The sequence below is a fragment of the Dipodomys spectabilis genome, unplaced genomic scaffold, assembly GCF_019054845.1.
Source record: "Dipodomys spectabilis isolate Male_0828 unplaced genomic scaffold, ASM1905484v1 ptg000119l, whole genome shotgun sequence".
Classification (NCBI taxonomy): Eukaryota; Metazoa; Chordata; class Mammalia; order Rodentia; family Heteromyidae; genus Dipodomys; species Dipodomys spectabilis.
Window position 1 is genome coordinate 4,885,582 of NW_024870796.1, and position 25,999 is coordinate 4,911,580.

The 25,999-nt window shown below is 52.5% G+C and overlaps 1 protein-coding gene across 1 annotated transcript in view; it reads right to left on the reverse strand.

Moving 5' to 3' along the window:
- Positions 1 to 376: 376 nt before the first annotated feature.
- The window catches only part of Fat2 (FAT atypical cadherin 2), a 52,101-nt gene continuing 26,478 nt past the window's right edge, over positions 377 to 25,999 (reverse strand). Inside the window, exons 12-23 of the mRNA XM_042688999.1 lie at positions 21,227 to 21,460; positions 18,217 to 18,600; positions 16,050 to 16,264; positions 14,503 to 14,640; positions 13,179 to 13,322; positions 10,853 to 11,050; positions 8,811 to 9,621; positions 7,590 to 7,732; positions 6,269 to 6,716; positions 4,197 to 4,350; positions 3,301 to 3,761; positions 377 to 2,138 (exon numbers count right to left, since the gene is read on the reverse strand). Coding sequence (XP_042544933.1) covers positions 1,609 to 2,138; positions 3,301 to 3,761; positions 4,197 to 4,350; positions 6,269 to 6,716; positions 7,590 to 7,732; positions 8,811 to 9,621; positions 10,853 to 11,050; positions 13,179 to 13,322; positions 14,503 to 14,640; positions 16,050 to 16,264; positions 18,217 to 18,600; positions 21,227 to 21,460 — 3,860 coding nt within the window. The 3' untranslated portion in view covers positions 377 to 1,608. The remainder of the gene's footprint in view (positions 2,139 to 3,300; positions 3,762 to 4,196; positions 4,351 to 6,268; positions 6,717 to 7,589; positions 7,733 to 8,810; positions 9,622 to 10,852; positions 11,051 to 13,178; positions 13,323 to 14,502; positions 14,641 to 16,049; positions 16,265 to 18,216; positions 18,601 to 21,226; positions 21,461 to 25,999) is intronic.

Sequence of the window (25,999 nt, forward strand, 5' to 3'; positions counted from 1 at the left end):
GTTCTTGTTCTTTGAGCGCCACCTTGCGGTCACCTTTGGAAGTTCAGGCTGGGAGTGTGTGGATAAAGCGTAGAGGCCAGGGGCCAACACCTTTTCTCTTTTATGCACGCATGCGTGCCAGTATTGGGGCTTGAACTCTGTGTATCCTAGGCAGTAGTGAAGTCTCTTGATTGTGTCTGGGCCCTGTTTTTACTAGATCTTTAGGATCCTTTCCAACTCTCAGATTCTATGAACCTGGGGTCTGAAAGGCCTGTAGACACTCAGACCATTCTCCTAGCCCAGCCTGAAACAGGCTGAATGATACCAAACGTAACAGTAGAAAAAGTTACTTTATTGTTAAAAAACAACAACCACCAAGCACGCACCAGTCACGCACCGCACTCTCTCAATCCATTCTCCCCCATGCAGTTCCCTCTGGCTAGGGATAGCAGCCCCATGCAGGTCGCTGGGCAGTGGCTCTTCTATTTTGACTTTTGTCTCCAAAACAAAACCAACAAACCCCACACTTATGAAAAGGCAGTGGACCAGAGAGGGACTGGCAGAGGACAGGGCACTGAGGCCACCACAGGCCTCGCTGGCTTCTCTGCCACCCCAACTGCACACCCCCCCACACGTGTGTCTCACACACACACCATGTCCATGGTTGCTCACACCTGTGGACCCTAGCCCACAGTGACCCTCCATGCATAGGGCGGAGTCAGGGAGGGCAACACTTGATTGGCAGGCATCTGAGAGGAAGGGGCGGGAACAGGCAGGAATGGGCGGGAACTGGCAAAGGGTCCAGCCCTTGGCTCCCTGCAAACAGCGGTTCCAAGTTGCTTGTGTCTAAAGAGGAAATGTCTTTTTCTTTCATCCAGACAGCAAGGCTGAAATTTAAATGAAGTACTTATGTCCTTCCCGCCTTCAGGCCCTCACCCCCCCCCCAAAAAAAAAAGTGCCTGAGAAACTTGGGGGTAAAGAACCCAAGAGTTCCACGAAGTTTTGAATTCTTCACAAGAGCAAAGTTTGGGGGTGCTCTTGGCAGACCCAGGCTGGACCAGAGATGAAAAGAAACAAAGGAAATCCCTCTGCTGTTTGGGCTATATAAGGAGTGGCACTTCGGGGAGACTGGGGCCCCAGAGATGCTTCCGGGGGGAGGGAGAGGGGCACCTAGCCCAGTGCCTGGCACCCACAGACATAGGCAGACAGTGGATGAACGTGCGCAGAAGAACCCATGTGCAGGTGGCTTTACCTGCTGTTCCCCACTCGGCCGCTAGGTGGACCCCGGGGTGGAGCAGGGGAATGAACATCAACCCAGCCAAACTGGCCCTGTCGTCCGGGCAACGAGGTGCCAGGGTCAGCATCCAGCCCATCCCTTCTTGTCCATCCTGGGAGGCAGCGATGGCTGGTGTCCTAGGAAACCAGCTCCGAGAGCATCCCTTCTTCTCTGAACCCTAGCGCTTTTTTTTTTTTTTTAAACTCCATCCTCGGCTTCCTTCCATCCTCAGAGACTGGAAGGAAAAATTTCAAGTGGTGGGGTCCTTTCTCCAGCCACACTCCACTGGCTCCCTAGGAGACTAGAAGATGGGGGGAAGGACCTCCGGCTCCTCTTCCTCTGAGAACATGAAGCTAGAACATCACTTCTTCACAGCTCCCGTAATCACTCTCCACCATGTCTGAACCTTCATAATTGGGGGGGGCTCGGGGCTGGCCCCGACCCACAGGAGGTCCCCCTTCTACCTCACAGTCAGCGTACGAGGGTCCGGCCCTGCTGAGCCGCATGCTCACCCCCTTGTAGCCGCCCTCTGCCAGGCAGGGCCCGCCCCCTCCCTGCCGGAGCGAATGGTAGTAGCTGATGGCCGTGTACTCATTGAGAGAAGGCGGCAGCAGAGGTTCACGGGGGCCGGGGGCTGCGGGGGGCGGGGGCATCAGGTCTTCCAGGTTCTGGTTGCTGTAACGGGGTGGGAGGGGTGCCCTCTTGTTTTCCAGTTCCAGGGGGAAGGGGAACCCCCCGTAGAGACCAGCGGGCTCTGGGATCATGGCTGCACGATGATGGGGGGAAGGTGGCTGAGGATCCTGAGCCACTTCGGAGTGAGCGTACTGCCAGCGATCGCTCCTGGAGTAAGTGGGGGGCCAGACCGCAACTCTGCTGGGATACACTGCAAGGGAATGGCAAGATAGAGTGAGTCCTCCCCAGAGAAGGTTCCAGAAGGTCCTGTGGCTCCTATATATGCAATGCAGCACATGGCCACTCTCTGCCTGTTGTCTGCAGAGAAGATGGGGTGGGGGTGGGGGAGAGGTTCAAGGCCTCAGGGGTGTGTGTGTGTGTGTGTTTGCGCGCGTGTGCATGCGTGCACATGCACACTGGTCCTAGATCTTACTCAGGGCCTGAGTGGCTGTCCCTTGACAGTTAAGGTTGGTGCTCTACCACTTGAGCCACAGCTCCAGTTCTCACTTTTCTGGGGTTTATTGGAGAGGAGAATCTCATGGACTTGGTGACAGGGCCTTCAGAGCTCAGCCTCCTGAGTAGCTAAAATCCCAGGCGTGAGCTCTCCAGCACCTGGCAAAGCTGCAGGCATTGCCCAGAGCTGTCTTGCACAAATCTCTGCTTCTGGAGCCGAGGCAGCGCGAACCAGGTTCATAGCCTGACTCTAAAGCTGGATCCCACGGAGGGCAGAAATCTCCCCCCACAGAAAGAAACAAAGCATGCGCCTGCAGAGGTCACGTTGTCTGTCACAGGAAGGGATAAAATGAAGTGTGGTTTGGGAGAGATGGGGAGTCCTTGGTCGGTCCTACACCCCCTTTCTACCGCTGAGAAGCTCAGTTAGAATGAGTCACAAATACTGCACTCATTTGTAACCACTGGCAAATAGGCCAGAGAAATCAATCGAAAGTGCTTTAGCAATTCACCTACTTGTGAGCCAAAGATGGGGTTGGGGGGGGGTGGGGGAGGAGTTGTCCCTGTTGGACAACCAGAAACTTAAACCAACTGCTTGGCTTTCCTGTCTTAGAAAAGCACAAATGCAGAGACCTCTTCCTTATACTCCAGGAATTCTGCCCCAAGACCTAAGCACCACCTATGTTAAGTTTCTGGAAGGAATTGCAGTTCCGTGGAAGAGCCTTGGAATCTACAGGAGATGATCGCGGTGCCACAGAGCCACAGACTCTGGCATGAGAAAGCTGGCACTTTTCCAGCCCTGGCACGGAGACATCTGGAATACACCCCCCCCCATCAAGTCCCCTGACCCCCTAAGAATCCGATTGAATGTGTTCTCAAGGATTATTTAGGGGGTGATCCCAGAGGCTGGGGGGTGTACTGACCCATCTCCTCTCCTGACCAGGTCCTCTTCATGATGCACTTGTGGTCCGGATGTGGAGGGACCGCAGTGGATGTCGGGAGCCTGGGCGGCACGCTGCAGACCACTGGTTGCTGCTTAGAGTTTGGCCCGAAAGTGACGAGTTCACTGGGAATGGAAGTCTTGCTGGGCTCCGGTTGGTTCAAGTTGGTGCAGGAGCTGGTGGTCAGAGGGTCGAGCTCAATGGCTGGCAGGGCTTGGGTGTCTACCCCGATGCTCCGCGCGAGGAGATCGGGATCCTCCATCGTCACTGGCTTGTGAGACTTGCAGCGGCGACAGTAGAAGAGAAAGCCAGCCGTGCTCACCACCATGACCAAGATGGCCACGATAACGATCAGTAACTCCTGCTGTCCCCAGTCCCCCCGCGTGATCTCGGGTGTGATTAAGCAATGTCCTTCTGAGCAACCCCTGGCCTCCATTTCACACCTGGAGAGAGAGAGAGAAATAGGGTCCCTGGCCATTATATTGCCCCTTTCTATGTCCCCTAGTATGAGACAGGAAGTCCCACCCTTTGGGGGAGGGGCCCATGAGTGAGGGGGACATTATCAAACATCAGAACTCTCTCTCTCCTCCCTGGGAAAGTGGGATCTGCTACAGGCTCATTGGTGACTCTTTAGGAAATGGTGTGTCCATTAGTGGCAGCCAATCAGATCCAGGGATGGGATATTCTCTCCACCAATGAGGTCAGAGGTGATTGAAGTGGAAGCCATCCAGACACCCTAGCTGTCCTCTCCCAGTTGCTGCGTGGCCACTGGGACCAGGGTGCTTTACTAGGAGGTCAGAGTGCAAAGGTCACTTGCTATGGGTGTCAAACCTTAAGGGGTAAGAAGCCCAGGGCAGAGGGTGTCCCCAGGGGTTTACCTGTCCCCTGTGTAGGGGTGAGGGCAGTTACAGGAAGTTCCTTCCGGGGAGGACATGCAAGTCCCCCCTTCCAGGCACGGCACGGAAGTGCAATTCTCTCTCTGTAGTTCACAGTGCCGCCCGGAGAATGGTGGGGCACAGCTGCAGACGTAGCCTGGGAGGGAGACAGGAAGGGGGCAGAGGGACTGGCTCGTAGCTAGAGCCAGCTGCTTGCAGATCTGTGTGATCATGTCGACTCAAGAGTCTTAATGTAGGGCTGGGAAGGTGGCTTAGTGGTAGAATGCTTGCCTAGCCTGCTTGAAGCCCTGGGTTTCATTCCTCCATACCATATACATAGAAAAAGCTGGAAGTGGGGCTGTAGCTCAAAATGGCAGAGTGCTAGCCTTGAGCAAAAGAAGCTCGGGGACAGTGCCCAGGCCCTGAGTTCAAACCCCAGGACTGGCAAAAAAAAAGAAAAGAAAAGAAAAGAAAGAAATATTAATGTAGCCAGGTGTTAGTGACCCACATCTCTAATCCGAGATATTCAAGAAGTTAAGGTCTGAGAATCATAGTGCCAGCCTGGGCAGGAAAGTCCATGAGACTTTTCTTGCTAATTAACCACCAAAAAGCCAGAAGTAGAGCTGTGACTCAAGTGGTTCAGCATCAGTCTTGACTGAAAAAACTAAATGAGGACAGGAGGCCCTGAGTTCAAGCCTCAGCGCGCGCGCGCGCACACACACACACACACACACACACACACACACACACACACACACACACACACACACACACCCCTGAATGAGCCAGTCACTCATGGCTAAGTAATTCTACTTAGGAAACTGAGACTTGGAGGACACAGTTTGAAGCCAGCCTGGGAAGAGAAGTCCATGAAAATCCATCTTTGAAATAACCAGCAAAAAATAGGACTGGAGTCATGGCTCAAATGGTAGAGCTCCAGCCTAGCAAAGGCAAGGCCCTGAATTGAGATCTTAGTACCACTCACCGTACCTCCCCCCATACACAATTAATTGCCTTTGGGAACCTGGGGAGTGGAAGAAAGTGGAATATTGTCTAAAGGGAAATAAGGAAGAGTCTTTGCATGAACCACAGATGACAATAAATGCATGTCATCCTTCTATATTCAAACACCTCATTCATTCTCTCCCTCATCCCCCCAAATAGTAAAAGATATGTTTTATTGAAAGCAAAAAAAAAAAAAAAAAAGCCAGGTGCCAGTGGATCATGTTTGTAATCCTAGCTACTCAAGAAGCTGCAATCTGAGGATCAGGTTTCAAAGCCAGCCTGGGCAGCAAAGGCTGTGAGACTCTTATCTCCAGTAAACCACCAGAAAACCGGAAGTGGCACTGTGGCTCAAAGTGATAGAGTGCTTGTCTTGAGCAAAAGAGCACAAGGACAGTACTCAGGACCCAAGTTCAAGCCCCATCACTGACAAAAATAAAATACAATTAAAAAAGACTTGCTTCCTCTAGTTCAAGTCTCACACCCTCCAGCCGGCCATACAGGCTCTGAAAGGAAGAAGGCTGTTTGGTCTCAGGAAGACAAAGTTCTTCACCAAGCCCTTACACTTGACTATCTATGCCACACCAACTTGCAAACCACATGACTTTCCCTCTCTAGTCCCTTAGAGCAGCCCAGCAATCCCCTGAGCTGTGGAGAAAAAAAAAATAGATGAATATCAGCCTGGCCCAGAGCTGGTGGCTCACCCCTATCATCCTAGCTACTCAGGAGGCTGAGATCTGAGGATCTCGGTTCAAAGACAGCCTGGGCAGGAAAATCTGCAAGGCTCCTTATCTCCAATTAACTACCCAAAGAAAACAAAAAGGCAGGGGTGGAGGTGTGACTCGAGTGGTAGAGCGCTAGACCCAGGCCCTGAGTTCAAGTCCCAAAGCTGGCATAATCTAAAAAAAAAGGAAGAAAGAAAAAGGAAAGAAAAGAAAAGGAAGAGAAAGAAAACAGATGTAAATACTCTCTCCTGCCACAGGGGGGCAGTGGAGAGCAGGGGAAGAGTCTGCTTTGTGAACTGCACAGTGGTGACAGGGCCCTTTGCAGAGATTCCTGGGGTCCCGTCTTACCTGTCCCGGGGACCTGCGAGCACGTCCCCCCGTTGAGGCAGGGGTCTGGGCTGCAGGCGTCACTGCGTGGGCAGCACGGGCTGAGGGCCTCTCTCTCCAGCACGCCTGCCGTCCTCTCTGCATGACCCACAAGCTCCAGCCCCTTGCCGTTGACCACCAGGCCATCCAGGCAGCCTTGGAAACCCTGGGTGACATTGGGGGACGTGTGGGAAGGCACAGGGCCGCCACCCAGGATCAGGAGTCTCTCCTCCGGCCCCAGGCCTCGGCAGTTCTCCGGGATGATGAGTGAGGCTTTGCCCGAGCTGTCGGTCAGCAGGCGAACCCAAGCGTCCGTCAACTCCAGCCCCAGGGAATGCCACTCCCCATCATCCACCGGGATCCTGGAGGAAAGGTTGCCATAGAAACCACCTGGACAGCGGTATTCCAGCTGGGGCACACCCCTGGCCAGCTGTGGAGAGAAGAGGGTGGCCATCAGCAATGGCAAGTTGTCCTGCTAACTTTGCCCAGGTCAAACAGCGCTGTTTGTGTTTGCAGTTAGTGTTTGTGGTTGTTTTGGTGTTTGTGGTTGTTTTGGTGTGTGTGTGTGTGTGTGTTCCTGGGGCTTGAACTCAGAGTCTGGGAGCTATCCCTGAGCTTTTTTGCTCAAGGCTAGTGCTCTATCACTTGAACCACAGCCCCACATTGGCTTTTTCTAAGTAGTTTATTGGAGATAAGAGTCTTACAGACTTTCCTGCCCTAGCTGGCTTTGAACTGGGATCCTCAGATCTCAGCCTCCTGAGTAGCTAGGATGACAGGCCTGAGCCACCAGCACCTGGCCCCAAAAGTTCTTTTCTCATCTTTTTTAGGTCTAATTTTTTTATATGAATGAATTCATGTGATATGTCTTTCTGAGCCTGATTGATCTTGTTGGACAGGATGAGCTCTAGTTCCACCCATTTTCCTGCTGATGACAATTCCATTCTTCTTTATGGGTGAGTACTACTCCACTGTACACAGGTACCATTTTTGCTTTTCTCCCCCAGGGCTTGAACTCATGGGCTGGGCACTGTCCCTGAGCTGCTTTTGTTCAAGGCCAGCGCTCTACCACATGAGCCACAGCTTTTTCTGTGTATGTGGAACTGAGGAATCGAACCCAGGGCTTCATGCATGCTAGGCAAGCACTCGACCACTGAGCCACATTCCCAGCCGTGGTATCCTATTTTCTTGCAGCCAACATCCCTGGAAACCTGGTCGGCAGTGGCTTCCGGACATCCTCCAGACCTCCCTGGCCTCGTGGCTAGCCTAGGGCAGGACATGAAATCTCTTCCGCTGGCAGCCTTACCTTCAAGGAAATGGATGCCGAGTCATTAGAGACCAGGAGAATGGCCTGAGGCTGGCGTGTTTGCATGTGGAAATGGATGCGCCAGGTCCCAGCCTGCGCCCGGTACCGCACGTAGCTCTGACCATTGAACCTGGCTGCGGTGCCTACGAAAGCAATCAGAGGTATCACCACAAACTCACCATTATGGCGCCTTTGGATTGTTGGGGGCTTTAGTTTACTCTCTAATTGGACCCTCTGTTGATAAATGAGGACCTGGGGCTCAGAGGATGCGAATGACCCCCCCCCCCCCCAAAGGATAAAATGAGGGCTTGAACTGAGGCTGAGTGTAATTTTGTTTTGCCAGTCCTGGGGCTTGAACTCAGGGCCTGGGCACTGTCCCTGAGTTTCCTTTGCTCAAGGCTAGCACTCTACCACTTGAGCCACAGCGCCACTTCGGTTTTTTTTCTGTGTATGTGGTGCTGAGGAATCAAACCCAGGACTTCATGCATGCTAGGCAAGCGCTCTACCACTAAGCCACCTTCCCCCAGCCTCCAAATGTAAAATTTGAAGCTCATACCCAGCAGGCTGTGGCTCTAACTGTGGCTTTTGTAACTTGTTCTAAGTACTTTCCAAGTACTTGGAGTACTTGGTTCTGAGTACTTACTCTGGGGCAGGCTGTTGTAAGCTAGCAGCAGGAGGTCCAGATTCAGTCTCTACAATAGACCTACCCACGAATCCTCCCATCACGTGGCTACTAAATGGTAGAGCTGAGATTTGAACCCAGGCAGGCTGATGTCAACATCCATGCTCTCTGAGCTATGCTGTGAAACTGATTTGCTAAGTGGCCAGGCGCTGACTGCAATGCCAGAACTTGATTAAACCATAGCACAGAGACCACACCCATCATCATAGCACAGAGACCACACCCATCATCCTAGCTACTTAGGAGGCTGAGATCTGAGGATCAGGGTTCAAAGCCAGCCCGGGCAGGAAAATTTGTGAGACTCTTATCTCCAGTGAACCACCAGAAAACCGGAAGTGGAGCTGTGGCTCCAAGTGGTAGAGCGCTAGCCTTGAGCAGAAAGAGCTCAGGGACAGTGCTCAGGCCCTGAGTTCAAACCCCAGGACCGACCCAAAAAACAACCACCAAAAACCCCATGGCACAGAGCCATGGTGGGATTTGAACACCCGAGTAGACAGGTAAGCCCAGTGATGCGTTTTTTTTCCCAGGCCACGTCTTACCATTACAGGAGCAGCTTCTCTCCAGACGGTGTCGCGGCGTGAGGATGCTGAGCCTGGCTGTGCTATAGGGGGGCCCCACATTGGGGTCCAAGTGCACCATCATTTGGCATGACGGATCCTGGCAGCTCGGTCCCTGGCAAGGCCCCACGGGCAGGGCCGACCTTATCTGAATCCCCACCGACTGTTCCATCTCCTTGGCCGAGTGAACCAAGCCGGACGCCCATTCTTGCAGGTGGTGGAATGTTCTAGAAGGCTCCTCAAAGACCAGGAGCAGATCCACGCCAGGCCCGGCCTGGGCAGGTTGCAGGCTGGCCAGGTGGATGTTGGCACGTTTGATGTCTAGCTTGTGTCTGAGGAAACGCTGGAGGTTTCTCCAGTGATCGCTCACCAGCTCCTCCGGGGTGAGCTGCTGGAAACTCACCCAGAGGGCCTGGCGCAGGGCCTCGCGCCCCGCGTGCCACACGTGGACGTGGACCCCAGCGGTGGTGGCAAAGGTGCCGTCACTGACCGTGACGTTGAAGGAGTAGCGGCCACGGGGCAGTTCCTGGGTGGCGAGAATCTTGCCATCCGTGGACCCCACGGAGAAGCCGGTGCCCAGAGTCTCCTCGCCTGCTAGGCTGTAGGTCAGCGTGTCCTGAGGATCTCGGTCCGTGGCGTGGATCTTCCCCAGCACGCCACCGTGGAACCCCCTCTCCCCGGTGGTGATGAAAATCTCCAGTGGGAGGGCGGAGGGGGGGTAGTGGCTGGGCTCTGTGACGTGGACGTGGACCCACGTTACAGAGGACAGGGGAGGAATGCCACTGTCTGAGGCCTGCGGGGCAAAGGACACGTGGCCATTACTCCCGCATCTCTGCTCCGGGGCTGGCTGCCCTGACCTACACCCACCCCGGCCGGGCTGTGTGGTCATCACTAAAGAGCATGGAACTATGCTAGAGATCTGTGTGTGTGTGTGTGTGTGTGTGTGTATGTGTGTGTGTGCGCATGTGCGCATGTGTGCGTGCTGGGACTTGAACTCAGGGCCTGGGCACTGTCCCTGAGCTTTTTCACTCAAGGCCAGCGCACGACCACTTTCAGCCACTACTCCATTTCTGGCTTTTGGGTGGCTAATGGGAGATAAAGAGTCTCACAGACTTTCCCTGCCCAGAGGCTGGCTTTGAACCAGGATGGATCCTCAGTTCTCAGCCTCCTGAGTAGCCAGGATTACAGGCATACGGGTACCCAGTGACATGTTACTTCATGTGTTCATCTTTTGTCTCTAGTTGAACTGGAACTGTTCCTTTCTCAATCCCAGATTGTATTCCTAGTGAGTTGCATAGGATATGCAAATGAGACAGGGCTTGATTGGCTGGAGCATGGGATATACAAAGGAGAGATTGCTTGACTGGACAGATGGATGGATGGAGGCTAGGATATGCAAATGAGAGACTCCTTGATTGGACAGATGGATGACATCACCCTTGCCTGCCTGGGAGCCCATAGCTCATATCACAGCCAGATGCACTGAACTTGAGGTGGTAGAGCGGGGAGGATCTAGGGGGGTGAGGAGCGGGAGGATGGTCTGACCACCATCTCGGCCACTCTTGTGGACAATTCCTACACAGCCCGGGGGCAGTCCTGTCCACCATCTTGCCCATCGGGAGTCAGAGCTCATCTGGTCCCACACACTTCTGTAAGCTAGGCCTTGTTAGCACCTCAGTTCAGAGAGCAATCCGAGGAGGAACGAGAGCCAGGGTGATGGGCTCTGCCCGGGCACGGCGTGGGCACCGTGCGGGTTCCACACTCAAGAGCGTGACTTCCTAACAGTACCACGAGCCGGCTGCTTCACCTCTGCGTGCCTCAGTTTCCTCATCTGTAAAGTAGTTCTTTATTGTACCTGCCTTAATGAGTGTGCTATGGATGGGGGCAATGTTACTAACATGGGGGGCCCCCAGCCCGGTGTCCAGCACACATGTGGTCTCTATGCTGTTTCTACTGACAGACGCAAGCCGAGCGTGTGTGTCTGATTGCTTCCCGTCCCTGTGGCTGCCCAGCCCCGCGCTTACCTCGACCTGAAGCTGATACCGCTCCTGGGCCTTCCTGCTCAGGGCGCCGGTGGTCACCAGCCACCCATCTGGGGTCACTCGGAAGGTGGAAGCCACGTTCCCCTGCGTGATCCGGAAGGAGTAGGGCGGGCCATTCTCTGGGGAGTCCGGGTCACTCACGATCAGCTGTAAGACTTTACTTCCAACAGGGGAGTTCTCCTGACACAGGGAAGGAGGAGAAGCCAAAGGGGAGGGCTCTCAGCGCTCTGTGCCAGGATGGGCCTGGACTACAGGCTGGCGCTCATTCGCTCTGCCCACCTTTGAGTTGTTGCTTTTCAGCTGGGACCAGCATTGGGTCTTAAAATCAAAACTCGCTAGAGCGGAGATCAAAGGTGAAATCCTTTCCTATAAGACGGGGGAGGAGGGGTCCCCCTCAACCAAGACCCCACAGCTAAGGAGTCGTGAATAGAAATATTTGCATAGGGCTGGGAAGGTGGCTCAGTGGTAGAGTGCTTGCCTTGCATGCCTGAGGCCCTGGGTTCGATTCCTCAGCACCACATACACAGATAAAGCCAGAACTGGCACTGTGGCTCAAGTGGTAGAGTGCTCGCCTTGAGCTGAAGAGCTGAGGGACAGTGCCCAGGCCCAGAATTCAAGCCCCATGACCGATAAAAAGAATAAAAATAAAAGAAAGAATTGAGTAGCTGGGAAGTTCTAATTGCCAGGATCAACTGAACACTTACAAATGGTCTCTTCTTCTAGAAGATCAAATGATGTGGTAGACATTGGATGGGCACATTCAGAAATAATTAAGAATTTAAGAAAAAAATAAAGGAGGGAGGGCGTACTCCCTAATTATCATTCTAGCCTATAGTGTAAGAATTTAGTGTGATAAAACGCCACAGTGTTTATTAGCTGCTTCTTTGGAATCCCAACCTATGAACAGAACCTAGTAGTTGGCGGACACTGCTAATTGCCAACTGAACAGATATTATCTCGCTTTCTCAGAGTCGAGATACCTGAGCAAAAGAGTAAGAGGCAGAGCCCAGGCCTGAGCTCAAGCCCTACAATGGACAAAAAAAAAAGCACGTCCCCTTCTATTTGTCTTTGAAGATGATTGGTTGAGGATGTGATGGTAAACCTTTGGTAGCCACTTTGTGAACATGAGGGAGAAGGTGAAAGAATTTCAAAGAAGCTACCCAAAGCCATGATAGCATCTTCCTTCTCAAACAACCAGTTCTGGAATGGAATTTTCCACCATCCAACTTCTTGCTATATGAAATAATGAGCCTTTGTTACTTAATGAACTTTTCCTTAGGTAATCTGCTATTTGGAGCCAAAGCCTTCTAATACATATGCTAAACAAGTAAGAGTAGAGCCTGCCTAGAGATTGTACCCAGAACTTTGCCCTTTTACCTACCCTGGTCTTTACCTCCCTCATGCTTACAGCCTTGATGGTTCTCAAGGGAACCCAAGGCCCTCTTAAGTCCTATTTGCAAACCAAATTGTTTCGAATAAAGAGAACTTTTTGGATTAAAGCTTTTTTAGTTTGGTTTGGTTTGGTTGGTCCTGGGGCTTGAACTCAGGGCCCTGGTCATTGTCCCTGAGCTTCTTTTGCTCAAGGCTAGCACTCTACCACCTGAGCCACAGCTCCACTTCCGGCTTTTTCTGTGTCTGTGGTACTGAGGAATCGAACCCAGGGCTTCATGCATGCTAAGCGAGCACTCTACCACTGAGCCACATTTCCAGCCAATGCCTGATTATTTAAATCTACAGTCCCCTCTGGCTGGCTGTGTTACCCTTAGACATGACACTGGCAAGGTTATAGCCGTTTGGGTGTTTTGTTCTTCTTGTTTATGGTTTGTTTTTTTTTTAATATTGTGTGTGTGTGTGTGTGTGTGTGTGTGTGTGTGTGTGTGTCAGTACTGGGGCTTGAACTCAGGACCTAAGGGCTGCCTTTAACTCTTTTACTCAAGGCTAGCACTCTACCACTTGAGCCAACCCTTCATTTCTGGTTTTTTTGATGGTTCATTGGAGATAAGAGTCTCACAGGATAATAGACCTGTCAAGTACTTTGATGGCAGTAAATATTTCAAAATGAAAACATAGATAAAATTCTGTTGTACAATTTGAAAAAAAAAAAAAAAAAAAAAAAAAAAAAAAAAAAGAGTCTCACAGACTTCCCTGCGGAGGCTGACTTCAAATAGCGATCCTCAGATCTCAGCCTCCTGAGTAGCTAGGATGACAGGCGTGAGGCGCCGGCGCTGGCTAGCTGTTTCGGTGGACCTGCTGCTGGGAGGGGAAGGAGAGGAGGCAGGGTGCAGGCGCCATGGGTTGGCGAGCTCACCTGGACCGTGGTGCTGTAGTTGAGCTGGAAGAATCTTGGGGGATTGTCATTCACATCAGCCACGTGGACGTCCACCTCGACATCCTCGTGCTGTGGGGGCTGCCCGTTGTCTGTGGCCCGGAGTCTCAGGGAGTAGCTGGACGTCTGTCACAAGAGGCTGCGGTAACAACTAGGTCCCTCACAGGATCTGCCCTTTGACCCACGGCTCAGGTTTCCAGAAAAGATCGAGGGCCCCCCCCCATTCCCGGGGTCCTCTTCCCCTCCCACCCATAGTACTGCTGAGCTCAGAGTCCATAACTCGTAGAGAAAGACCAGCTATGAAACCAGGGGGCTGGGACTAAGCCTATGTTCCCAGGGTTGTTGTTATTATTACTATTATTATTATTGCCAGTCCTGGGGCTTGAACTCAGGGCCTGGACATTGTCCCTGAGCTTCTTTTGCTCAAGGCTAGCACTCTACCACCTGAGCCACAGCACCACTTCTGGCTTTTTCTGTGTATGTGGTACTGAGGAATCGAACCCAGAGCTTCACACATGCTAGGCAAGCATGTTACCATTAAGCTACCTTCCCAGCCCTTCCCAGGATTATTGTGAGGATCAAATGCCATAATGTGTGCAATCATTTTCCCAAGTAACTGACAAGGACCCCAAAACACCCCCACCCCACCTTGCTCAATGGTAGGAATTACCAGGCACCAGTGGCTCACACCCATCATCCTAGCTACTCGGGGGGCTGGGATCTGAGGATGGCAGTTCCAAGCCAACCTGAGAAGGAAAATCCGTGAAATTCTTTTGTTTTTGTCGGTCGTGAGGCTTGAACTCTGGGCCTGGGCGCTGTCCCTCAGCTCTTCAGCTCAAGGCGAGCGCTCTACCACTTGAGCCACAGCGCCACTTCCAGTTTTCTGGTGGTTCATTGGAGATAAGAGTCTCATGGACTTTCCTGCCCAGGCTGGCTTTGAACTACAATCCTCAGATCTCAGCCTCCTATGTAGCCAGGATGACAGGCGTGAGCTACCAGCGCCCTCCTGCCCGTGAAATTCTTTATAAAACTCCAATAAATTCCCAATGTGGAGGTGTGACTCAAATAATAAGAGCACCAAGCCGTGGGCAAAAAGGCTAAACGACAAGGCAAAGGCTCTGAGTTCAAGTCCCAGTACCAGCATGTACACACACACACACACACACACACACACACACACACACACACACAGTGGAAAATGATCTGAATCCCTTGGAAGACAGTCCAGGAATCAGGGGAGGGTGTTGATCGCAACTTGCCCTCTGGCTCTGTTAAGATCCACTTGGGCCCTTGTCACGTGACTCACCTGCTCCCAGTCCAGGGCTTTAGCCACCTGCAGCTCCCCCTTCTTGGGGTGGATGGTGAAGTGCTGGAGCTGATTCCCTCCTACGAGGCTATAGGTAATAGCACTGTTTAGGGGTCCATCCTCATCAGTTGCTGACACCTGCATGGGGGAGGGAGAGGGGGGAGGAAGGAATTATAAATGAAAGCACAAGAAAGATCACAGAGGAATCACAAGCTGCCCCTAGCAGTGTCCCCAACAATGACCACTGGGCCAGCAGCCCCTGTACCACAGACATGGTATGGGTGAAATGTACAGACATGGTATGGATGAAATCTATGGACTCCAGTGCGCCATTCATTCAATCCAGGGACAGGAGGTTGAGGGAGAAGTGTGCCCAAATGTGCATGTCTGAAGAAAATATAACATCTAGTTTTATGGGAGATTCTAAGGGGTGGGAGGGAGGGAGGAGTAAATTATTTGCCTCACGAGAGCATAGAAGTCGATGATATATTCTACCACCTGCGGAGATTAGAAAAGGATTCAGGAAGTCTCAAAGAATGAGGAGGGCCTCATCCTAGTGAGGTCATCCTAGCTCCTCAGGAGGCTGAGAGCTGAGGATCGCAGTCAGAGGCCAGCCTGAAGCAGGAAAGTCCGGGAGACTCTCCTCTCCAATGAAGCCACCCAAAGACTAGAAGTAGAGATGTGGCTCAAGTGGTAGAACACTAGCCTTGAGTAAAAAAAAATCAAGAGACAGCCACCTAGACCCTAAGTTCAAGCTTTGTTACTAGCATTAAAAAAAAAAAAACAAAAAACCAAAAAAACAAGACGATGAGGGATCTAGGGCAGAGAAACCACTTTAGGCAGAGGACACAATGCGAGAGACCACAGATGTGTGGTCGGAGCTTATGGTACTTGTTGGGAAATGGAAGGAGAGCAGTCCAGAAAGGGTGGGTCATGGAGAAGTGGGAGTGTGGGTGTGCATATTTAAATGCATGACTCTAGGCCACACACTATGATCGGCATCTTCCTTCCCAGGCTCAGGCAGGCCTCTAAAGTCTAGCTCTTCCTCGATCTTCTCTCTAGCCCATTCTCTCCCAACCCAACTCTATCGAATGGCTCTGATAGCTTCTGTCAGGAGAGATATCTTGCCCAAGCAGCTACAATTTCCAGTCTCATGTGTAGTGCATTGATTTCTTTTTTCTTTTTATTGGTGAGCATGCCCTTGTTCTGGGGCTTGAACTCAGAGCCTGGACATCGTCCCTGATACTTTGTGCTCAAGGCTAGCACTCTACCTCTTGAGCCACAGGTCCACTTCCGACTTTTTGCTGGTTCATTGGAGATAAGAGTCTCATGGCCTTTCCTACGTGGGCTGACTTTGAACCACGATCCTCAGATCTTAAGCCTCCTCAGTAGGTAGGATTATAAGCGTGAGCCGCTGGTGCCCGGTTGTAGTATATTGACTTGATAAACACATCCATATTCCTGGATGACTGTGGAGGTGAGGAGAAAGAGCCGGGGACCCATCCCCTGTGCCCTCATCCACCAAAAACAAAGCTGGGGATCCTTACTGTGAGGATGACGTTGCCCACGAAGGCGTTCTCTGGCACACTGGCACTGTAGCGCTCCTGGGAGAATCTGGGACGGTGCTCGTTCACATCTGTGATGTTGACCACAATGGTGGCCACATCACTGAGAGATGAGGAGCCCTGGCGGCTGCACTCGATGGACAGGAAGTGCTTGGGGCTTGTCTCAAAGTCCAGGCTCTGGTTGACATACAGGATCCCTGAGAAGGAGAGGTGTGTGGAGGAACTGGGTGCCGGTGGCTCATACCCGTCATCCTAGCTACTCAGGAGGCCGGGATCTGAGGATCATGGTTCAAAGGCAGGTAAGTCCCTAAGAGTCTTATCTCCAATTAATCACATACACACAACACACACAAAGCCGGATGTGGTGCTGTGGCTCAAGTGGTAGAATGCTAGTCTTGAGCAAAAAAGCTCTGGGACAGTGCCCAGGCCCTGAGTTCAAGCCCCACAACCAGAAAGAAAGAAAAAGAGTTATAGGAATAAGAGAAGTCACAAGAAACATAGGGCAGAGGACAGAGTGGTGTGGGACCAGCTTACGAAGCTCAGGAGGCTCAGGAGAGAAGCCCTTTCATTGATTCTCCTCATTGTCCTCTTTCTCTTTCTATTTTTTCTTTTTGGCTTGAACTCAGGGCCTGGGCACTGTCCCTGAGCTTCTTTTGCTCAGGGCTAGCACTCTACTACTTGAGCCACAGCGCCATTTCTGGCTTTTTCTGTGTGTGTGGTACTGTGAATGTCGAACCCAGGGCCACATTCCCAGCCCTCATCTTCCTCTTTCTTGTCCTCTCTTCTCCATCTCCTCCCATTTTCCTTATTGTTCCTGAGAGTCACCAAGTTTCCCTAATTAATTGTGTGTGTGTGTGGTGTGTGTGTGTGTGCATGCGTGTGCGCGTGTGTGTATACCAGTACTGGGGCTTAAATTCAGGATCTGTCCCTGAGCTTTTGCACCCAAGTGCTCTAGTGCTCACTTTGAGCCACAGCTCCACAAAATTCGGGTTTTCTGGTGGTTCACTGCAGATGAACTTTTCCTGCCCCAGGCTGGCTTTGAACCCTGATCTTCAGATCTCAGCCTCTTGGTGTGAGCCCAGGGCGCCTGGCTACGGACATACATTTCTCATTTTCTGGTGTCTTCACTGTAATAAAGAGGAATCATGGGTGGCTCAGGCCCTGTCATCCTAGCTACTCAGGAGGCCGAGATCTGAGGATGGCAGTTCAAAGCTCAGGCCGAGCAGGAAAGGCCAGGAGACTCCGATCTCCAATCAACCATCAGAAAACCGGGAGTGGTGGGGTGGCTCAGGTGGTAGAGCGCCGACCTTGAGCTAAAGAGCACAGGGACAGCACCCAGGCCCAGCAGGGTTCAGGCCCCACGATGGAGGTGAGGATGGGGGTGGGGGTGGGGTCCAGGCCTGGGGATCAGGCCCCACGATGGGGGGGGGTCCAGGCCCAGGGTTCAGGCCCCACGATGGGGGAGGTAGGGGGGGTCCAGGCGCGGGGTCCAGGCCCCCGATGGGGGGTGGGGGTGGGGGGTTCCAGGCCCGGGGTTCAGGCCCCACAATGGGGGGGGTGGGGGGGTCCAGGCCCCACGATGGGGGGGGTGGGGGGGTCCAGGCCCCACGATGGGGGGGGTGGGGGGGTCCAGGCCCCACGATGGGGGGGTGGGGAGTTCAGGCCCCACCATGGGGGGAGTGGGGGGGTCTAGGCCCCACGATGGGGGGGTGGGGGGGGTCCAGGCCCCACGATGGGGGGGGTGGGGGGGTCCAGGCCCCACGATGGGGGGGAGTGGGGGTCCAGGCCCCACGATGGGGGGGAGTGGGGGTCCAGGCCCGGGGTCCAGGCCCCACGATGGGGGGGGTGGGGGGGTCCAGGCCCCACGATGGGGGGGAGTGGGGTATAGAGGCCCCATGATGGGGGTGGTGGGGGGTCCAGGCCCGGGGTTCAGGCTCCACGATGGGGGGTTGGGGGGTTCCAGGCCCCACGATGGGGGGAGTGGGGGATAGAGGCCCCATGATGGGGGTGGTGGGGGGTCCAGGCCCCACGATGGGGGGAGTGGGGGGTCCAGGCCCCACGATGGGGGTGGGGTGGGGTGTGGGGGTCCAGGCCCGGGGTCCAGGCCCCACGATGGGGGGCAGGGGAGGCAGACCCCCCCCCATCTCACCTGTGCCGGCATCCAGGCGGAACCGGCCCTGCTCGTTCCCGCTGAGGAGGCGGAAGCCCGCGTGCCCGGCCCCGGGGCGCGCGAGCGCGGCCAGCGGCAGCAGCGGCGTGCCGGGCGCGGCGTCCTCGCGCACGCGCACGCTGTGCTCCGGGCTCAGGAACGCCGGCAGGTAGTCCTCCAGCCCCACCACCGCGACGGCCACCGTGCCCAGCGCCGACAGCGGCACCGGGCTGCCCAGGTCCGAGGCGCGCACCGTGAGCTCCAGCGCCGCCCGGGCCGGGCCCTGCAGCGGCTTCTCCAGCCGGATCACGCCCGTGGCCGCGTCGATGGAGAACTGGCCGTCGGCAGAATCCGGCAGGGAGTAGACCACCTGCGCGTTGGCGCCTGCGGAGAGAGACCGAGGGGGGCGTGCGTGAGGCCGGCCGCTGGCGCCCCTGGCGGCGCGGTGGGGGTACCGCCGCGTGAGGCCGGCCGCTGGCGCCCCTGGCGGCGCGGTGGGGGTACTGCCGCGTGAGGCCGGCCGCTGGCGCCCCTGGCGGCGCGGTGGGGGTACCGCCGCGTGAGGCCGGCCGCTGGCGCCCCTGGCGGCGCGGTGGGGGTACTGCCGCGTGAGGCCGGCCGCTGGCGCCCCTGGCGGCGCGGTGGAGGTACTGCAGCCCGCCAAGGGAGGCGTCCTCAACCATCAGACAACAAAAGCTGGTGACCCTGGGACTTTGCACCTCAGTTAGAATGAAAAGGAATAAAATACTGTCCTCGTCAGGCGCTGGTGGGCTCCCGTCTGTCATTCCAGCTACTCAGGAGGCTGAGATCTGAGGATCGTGGTTCAAAGCCAGCCCCAGCAGGAAAGTCTGTGAGACTCTTATCTCCCAATAAACCACCAAAAAATCAGAAGCGGCGCTGTGGCGTAAGTGGTAGAGCGCTAGCCTTAAGCTGAAGAGCTGAGGGACAGCACCCAGGCCCAGAGTTCAAGCCCCACGACCATAAAAAAAAAAAAAGATGATAGTACTCATAAACATACATGCTGAATTGAAACTTACTTGTACAACTACTTGAAGAGAACAAAAATTAAACCTGGTGCTAATGGCTCATGCCTATAATCCTAATTGCTCAGGAGGCTGAGATTGGAGGATTGTGGTTTGAAGCTAGCCTGGACAGGAAAGCCTGTGAGATTCTAATCTTCCATGAAACTACACACACACACAACAACAACAACAACAACAATAATAATAACCAGAGTGGCGCTGTGGCTCAAGTGGTAGAGTGCTAGCTTTAAATCAAAGAAGCTAGCTTTGAATCAAAGCTCAGACTCAGAGTTCAAGGTCCAGGTATGACACAAAAAAAAAAAACAATTTTTTTTTTAAAGCAGGGGCTTTGACTGGGTTGTCCAAGGCCTTCCCTGCTCCTTGTGGAGAGAGGTTATCTTTGCAGACTTCCTGTGTTATTTGCAACGTTTTATCTGGAATATCCAATATCAATGTATAGATAAGAATTGTGTAAAATAAAATGCGAATTGTAGTAAACTCCTTAAGGCAACAGAGCAATTCTGCATCTGATTGTGTGTTAGTTACGTGAATCTATACAAGACATCGTACTTCACGCACATACTTATACACACACAAGCTCATGCTACTGATAGGCCCACGAAAGGTTGCAATGTAATCTGAATAATCAGAATAAGCAGTAAATATAGATAGTAGTTCTCTGATTATTATTATTATTATTATTATTATTGCCAGTACTGGGGGTTGAAATCAGGACTTGTGTTTTCTCTTTCTTTTTTTGGGGGGGGGGGGTTCCAGTGGTGGGGCCTGAACTCTGGGCCTGGGCGCTGTCCCTCAACTCTTCAGGTCAAGGCTAGCACTCTGGGACTTGTGTTCTCACTTGTCTTTTTATTGCTCAAGGCGTGTTCTACTGCTTGAGCCACACCTCTACTTCTGGCTGGCTTTTTTTGGTAGTGAATTGGATAGAAGAGACTCCTAGACATTTTTGCCTGGGCTGGCTTTGAACTGAGGTCTTTAGATCTCAGCCTCCTGAGAACCTAAGATTACAACATGAGCCATTGCATTTTGGCTACCTTGAAAGTGTGTGTGTGTGTGTGTGTGTGTAGCCTGGGGCTTGAACTCTGGGCCTGGGCACTGTCCCTCAGCTTTTCAGCTCAAGGCTAGCACTCTACCACTTAAGCCACAGTGCCACTTCTGGCTTTTTTGGTGATTAATTGGAGTTGAGTTGCATAGACTTTTATGCCTGGGCTGGTTTCCAACCGTGATCCTCAGATCTCAGCCTCCTGAGAAACTAGGATTCCAGGCATGAGCCACCTGACTACCTTACATGGAAAATAGTTCAGCTTTAGCATCCAGAAATTGAAGAATGAATCGGAAGCACTACAGTGGTATTAGAACCAAAGGTTCCTTTTTTGTTGTTGTTGTTGGTGGTGGTCATGGGGCTTGAACTCTGGGCCTGGGCGCTGCCCCTCAGCTCTTCAGCTCAAGGAGTGCTTTACTACTTGAGCCACAGCGCCACTTCTGTGTTTCTGGTGGTTCATTAGATATAAGAGTCTCACAGACATTCCTACCTGGGCTGGCTTTGAACTGTGATTCTCAGATCTCAGCCTCCTGAGTAGCTAGGATTACAAGCATGAGCCACCAGCACCTGGCCACAGGTTCCTTTCTTCTATTGAATCCCTCCGAGTTGAACAATCCTGAGAGTGGATTTTTAATGATGCTCAGATCCAACATGGCCTTGAGGAGAAAAACCTCCCTAGGTTAAATGGCAGCCTCCAGTGCTCCCCATCTCTCCCACCTACCTGCCTTGGGGTGTCAGGGGAGAAACAGATAACCTTGTTACCCAAGTATTGTATGCACACATTGCTAAAATCACTTGACCTTGAGCACTTAAGATGGATGAACTCAACATATGTTCCATCCTTACTGGTCTCTGAAGTACCAAACCCACAGTGTGCCTAGAACCAATAGCAGCATGGTAAGAGCGGTGGCTACTTCTTCTTGCTTACCTTGGTCAGGGTCCCTGGCAAATACCACAGCCACAGGGGTCTTCACCGTGGTGTTATCGAAGACAACCACGGCACAGTGGCTGGGGAAGAACCGAGGGGCGTTGTCATTGACGTCTTCCACGTGTAAGGTCACATCTGCCTGGCACGATCGGCCGCCTCCATCTGTGGCCTTGGCAAAGAGGTAATACACATCCTTTTGCTCGCGATCGAGCGCCGTGAATGTGGTCAGCATCCCTGGGAGGAGAAATGACAGGTGCTCAACTTCCTATAGGAGATGTCAACCCCTTCTCCCTCAGAATGGTCTCTCTAGATATCAAGAGGACATAATCTTTAGCCATTGATTTGTTGTTGTTGTTGTTGTTGTCAGTTGTGGGGCTTGAACTCAGGGCCTAGGCATCATCCCTGAGCTCTTTTGCTCAAGCCTAGCATTCTAGCTCTTTGAGCCACAACGCCACTTCAGATTTTCTGGTGGTTCAATGGAGATAAGAGTCTCACAGACGGGGCTGGGAAGGTGGCTCAGTGGTAGAGCACTTGCCTTGTATGCATGAGGCCCTGGGTTCGATTCCTCAGCACCACAAAAGCAGAAAAAATAGCCGGAAGTGGCGCTGTGGCTCAAGTGGTAGAGTGCCAGCCTTGAGCTGAAGAGCTGAGGGACAGCGCCCAGGCCCACGGTTCAGGTCCCAGGACCGGAACCCCCCGCCAAAAAAAAAAAAAAGAGTCTCACAGACTTTCCTGTGGGGGCTGGCTTTGAACCACGATCCTCAGATCTCAGCCTCCTGAGTAGCTAGGATGACAGGCGTGAGCCACCAGCACCCGGTTTAGATTTTTAAAAAATAAATTTGGTGCCAGTCCTGGGGTTTAGAACTCAGGGCTCAGGTGCTATCCCTGAGCTTTTCTGCTAGTGCCCTACCATTTTATTTATTTATTTTATTGGTTATGGAGCCTGAACTCTGGGTCTGGGCGCTGTCCCTCAGCTCTTCAGTTCAAGGCTAGCGTTCTACCATTTGAGCCAGGACCACTTCCAGCTTTTTCTGTGTAGGTGGTACTGAGGAATCAAACCCAGGGTCTTATGCATGCAAGGCAAGCACTCTACTGCTAAGCCACCTTCCCAGCCCATCACCCTACCATTTAAATCACAGCTCCACTTCTGGCTTTTTTTTGGTGCTTCAGTGGAGATAGGAATCTCATGGACTTTCTTGCCCCTGGCCGGCTTTGAACCTTGATCATTTGGTCTCAGCCTCTGGAGTAGCTAGGATTACAGGTGTGCGTGCCATCCACCAGTGCCTGGCTAGCAAAATGGGGTCTCTCGTGGAAGCACACAGTCAGGAAAGAAGCCCAGCCTATATTCGCCAGCATCCACCTGCCCATCTAATCCTCTATCATCAACAAGTTAATAATCAATGACTTGTAAATGAACACTTATTTTGTGTGTGCGCATGTGCTGGTCTTGGGACTTGAACTCAGGGCCTAAGTGCTTTCCCTTAGCTTTTTCATTCAAGGCTGGTATCTGTCACTTGAGCCACAGCTCCACTTCTGGCTTTTTGGTGGTTTAATTGGACATAAGAGTCTCAGGGAACTTTTTTTTTTCTGTGCTGGCTTTGAACCTGGATCCTCAGAGCTCAGTCTTCCTGAGTAGCTAGGATTGCAAGTAGTGTGAATTTCCAGCACTGGACAAACACAAATGTGTCTTCTCCAGGCCTGGGCACTGTCCCTCAGCTCTTCAGCTCAAGGCTAGCCCTCTACCACTTGAGCCACAGTGCCACTTCCAGCTTTTTCTGCTTATGTGGGTCTGAGGAATCGAACCCAGGGCCTCATGCATGCAAGGCAAGTACTCTACCACTAAGCCACCTTCCCAGCCCCTTGTTTGTTTCCTTTTGGGCAGTTCTGGGGCTTAAACTCAGGGCCTATGTGCTCGTTCTGAACTTCTTTTGTTCAATTGAACCACAGCTCCACTTCTGGCTTTTTTTGAGTAGTTTACTGGAGATAAGAGTCTCACAGACTTTTCTGCTTGGGCTGGCTTTGAACCATGGTCCTCAGTTCTCATCCTCTTGAGTAGCCAGGATTATAGACGTGAGCCACTCACACCCAGCTATGACAGAACTTTATGTTCTGGCCTTGGAAATATCTGCAAGACAACTGCTAAATAAAGAAAATCAGGATCCAAAAGAGGATTGCATTTTCTTGAAATAATAACAAGAAGTTGGGAGATATGTAGGGAAAAGCAGTCTGGTTGGGCGCTGATGGCTCACGCCTGTCATCCTAGCTACTCAGGAGACTGAGATCTGAGGATGGCGGTTCGAAGCCAGCCTGGGCAGACAAATCTGTGAGACTCTTATTATCTCCAATTAATGAGCAAAAAGCAGGAAGTCGAGGCATGGTTCAAGCTGAAGAGTGCCTGCCTTGAGAAAAATAAACAGCTCATAGCGAACACAAGGTTCTGAGTTCAAGTCCCAGTACTGACGCACAAATCGAAGCCATCTGAGACCTCTTCAGTGGAGGGGAATGTTTGTTATGCACCCTTCCCAGTTCTGCATAACACACACCTGCTTTGCTGGCCCTTCTCTACCCCGAGATTGTTTATTTCCATTCTCTGAACAACCAAAAAAAAAAAAACCAATCCACCCAGTTTACTTTTCTTTCAAGTCCACACAGAGGCTCCTGCAGCTGAACAAACCACAGAGAGAAAGATACAATGACCTGAGTCATGCAGCAAGCAGAGCTGGGGTCAGGAAGTATGTGGTGGCCTCCTGTCACCCCAGAGTCCTGGGGACACAGCTCTTATTGGCCACTCCTTGCTCAGGAATCTAAGCGAGGGATCTGAGCCAAGAGTTGGTAGCAGGTTTTTGTGACCTGAGTTGGCCTTGCTTCTTCCTCCCCCCCCCCCCCCACTCCCTCCACCGTATCAGAAGACACGCATCCTGCCTTGGGAGTAGGCCGCCATTCACTACCCCATCTCTCCATTGGGCTAAGCTAGCCTCTCCCCTGGCTTTACCCTGAGGGGCTCTCTGCTTCCTCCTCTCTCTTGTGTCTTTAGGTTGTGGTAATCACCATCTTGTGGTGGATTTAGAACAGTTACACCCACTGAATCCTGACCAGCACTGGGTATCCTGGGCATTGTTATTGCCTGTGTGATCTTTACAAAAGTCCTAGGATTCTTGCGTTGAGCATGGTAGTGCCTGCCTATAGTCCCGGCTGCTCAAGTAGGTGTGGTCTGAGGCAGCCTGCGCAAAGTTAGCGTGAACCCTGATTGAAACAACAACAACAACAAACAAACAAAAAGCAAATGAACTGTCAGGCACTGGTGGCACTCACACCTGTCATCCTAGCTACTCATGAGGCTGAGATCTGAAGATCGTAGTTCAAAGCCAGCCCTGGGCAAGAAAGTCTATGAAATCCTTATCTCCGAGGAGCTACCCAAAAGCCAGAAGTGGGGCTGTGGCTCAACGGGGTAGAGCGCTAGGCTTGAGTCACTGACAGCCGCACTTGCAGTGGCTCTAGCTTCGCCAGAGCCTGCATTCCAGCCTCTCCACCTCTGTGCACCAGTGTAGGCTCCCTGCCCCGACCTGCGTGCTCATGTACACCCTACCCCGACAAGGCCCCCGGAATACATTCTGCCAACATGGCTGCTTCCTGTCATCTCTTATTCCCAGCTACTGTAGCCTAAGTCAGTTGCTCTTGTTATACACCCCTAAGCAACCTGTATTTCCTTCCTTTCTTCCTTCCCTCCTTCCTTCTCTCATTCCTTCCTTCCCTCCACCCTCCCTCCCTTCCTTCCCTTTCCTTCCTTCCTTCCTTCCTTCCTTCCTTCCTTCCTTCCTTCCTTCCTTCCTTCCTTCCTTCCTTCCTTTCTCTCTTTCTTTCTTTCTTCCTTTCTTTCTTCTTTTCCTTCCTTCCCTTCCTCCCCTTTTCTTTTTCTTTCTTTCCCTTCTTTCCTTCCTTCCTTCTCTCATTCCTTCCTCTCTCCCTTTCTTCCTCCTTTCCCTTTTCTTTTTCTCTTTCTTTCTCTCTGTTACTTCCCTCTCTTTTCTTTTCTTTTTGGGGGAGGGGTTCCAGTCATGGGGCCTGAACCCTGGGCCTGGGCGCTGTCCCTCAGCTCTTCAGCTCAAGGCTAGCGCGCTCTACCACTTGAGCCACAGCGCCACTTCCGGCTTTTTTCTTTTTGCTTATGTGGTGCTGAGGAATTGAACCCAGGGCCTCATGCATGCAAGGCAAGCGCTCTACCACTGAGCCACCTTCCCAGCCCCCTTCCCTCTCTTTTCTTTCTTTCCTTCCTTCCTTCCTTCCTTCCTTCCTTCCTTCCTCCCTTCCTCCCTTCCTTCCCTCCTTTTCTTTGTTTTGGTGGGTGGTGTGTATATGTCAGTCCTGGGGCTTGAACTCAGGGCCTTGTTCTCTCAATCAGCTTTTTCACTCTAGGTTCGTCCTGTACTATTTGACCTACAGCCCTACTTCCAGCTTTGTGCAGGTTCACTGGAGATAGGAGTCTCGTGAACTTTCCTGCCAGGGTTGGTCTTGAACCATGACCTTCAGATCTCAGTCTCCTGAGTAGCTAGGATTTCCAAGCATGAGCCACCGGTATCTGGCTGTACCTTGTATTTCCAACTCAGCCACCACCCATTCACAAATTAACTTTCTCATTTGATTATGACATAGATCTTATCTTCTCCCTTTGGTGTTTATGTCCCCCAGCATCTATCCTAGTGTTTGTGCGGCAACATGCCAATTTTCTGGATGTGTCTTTGCTGATGGATGAACAGATAGATTAGCAGATTCTTG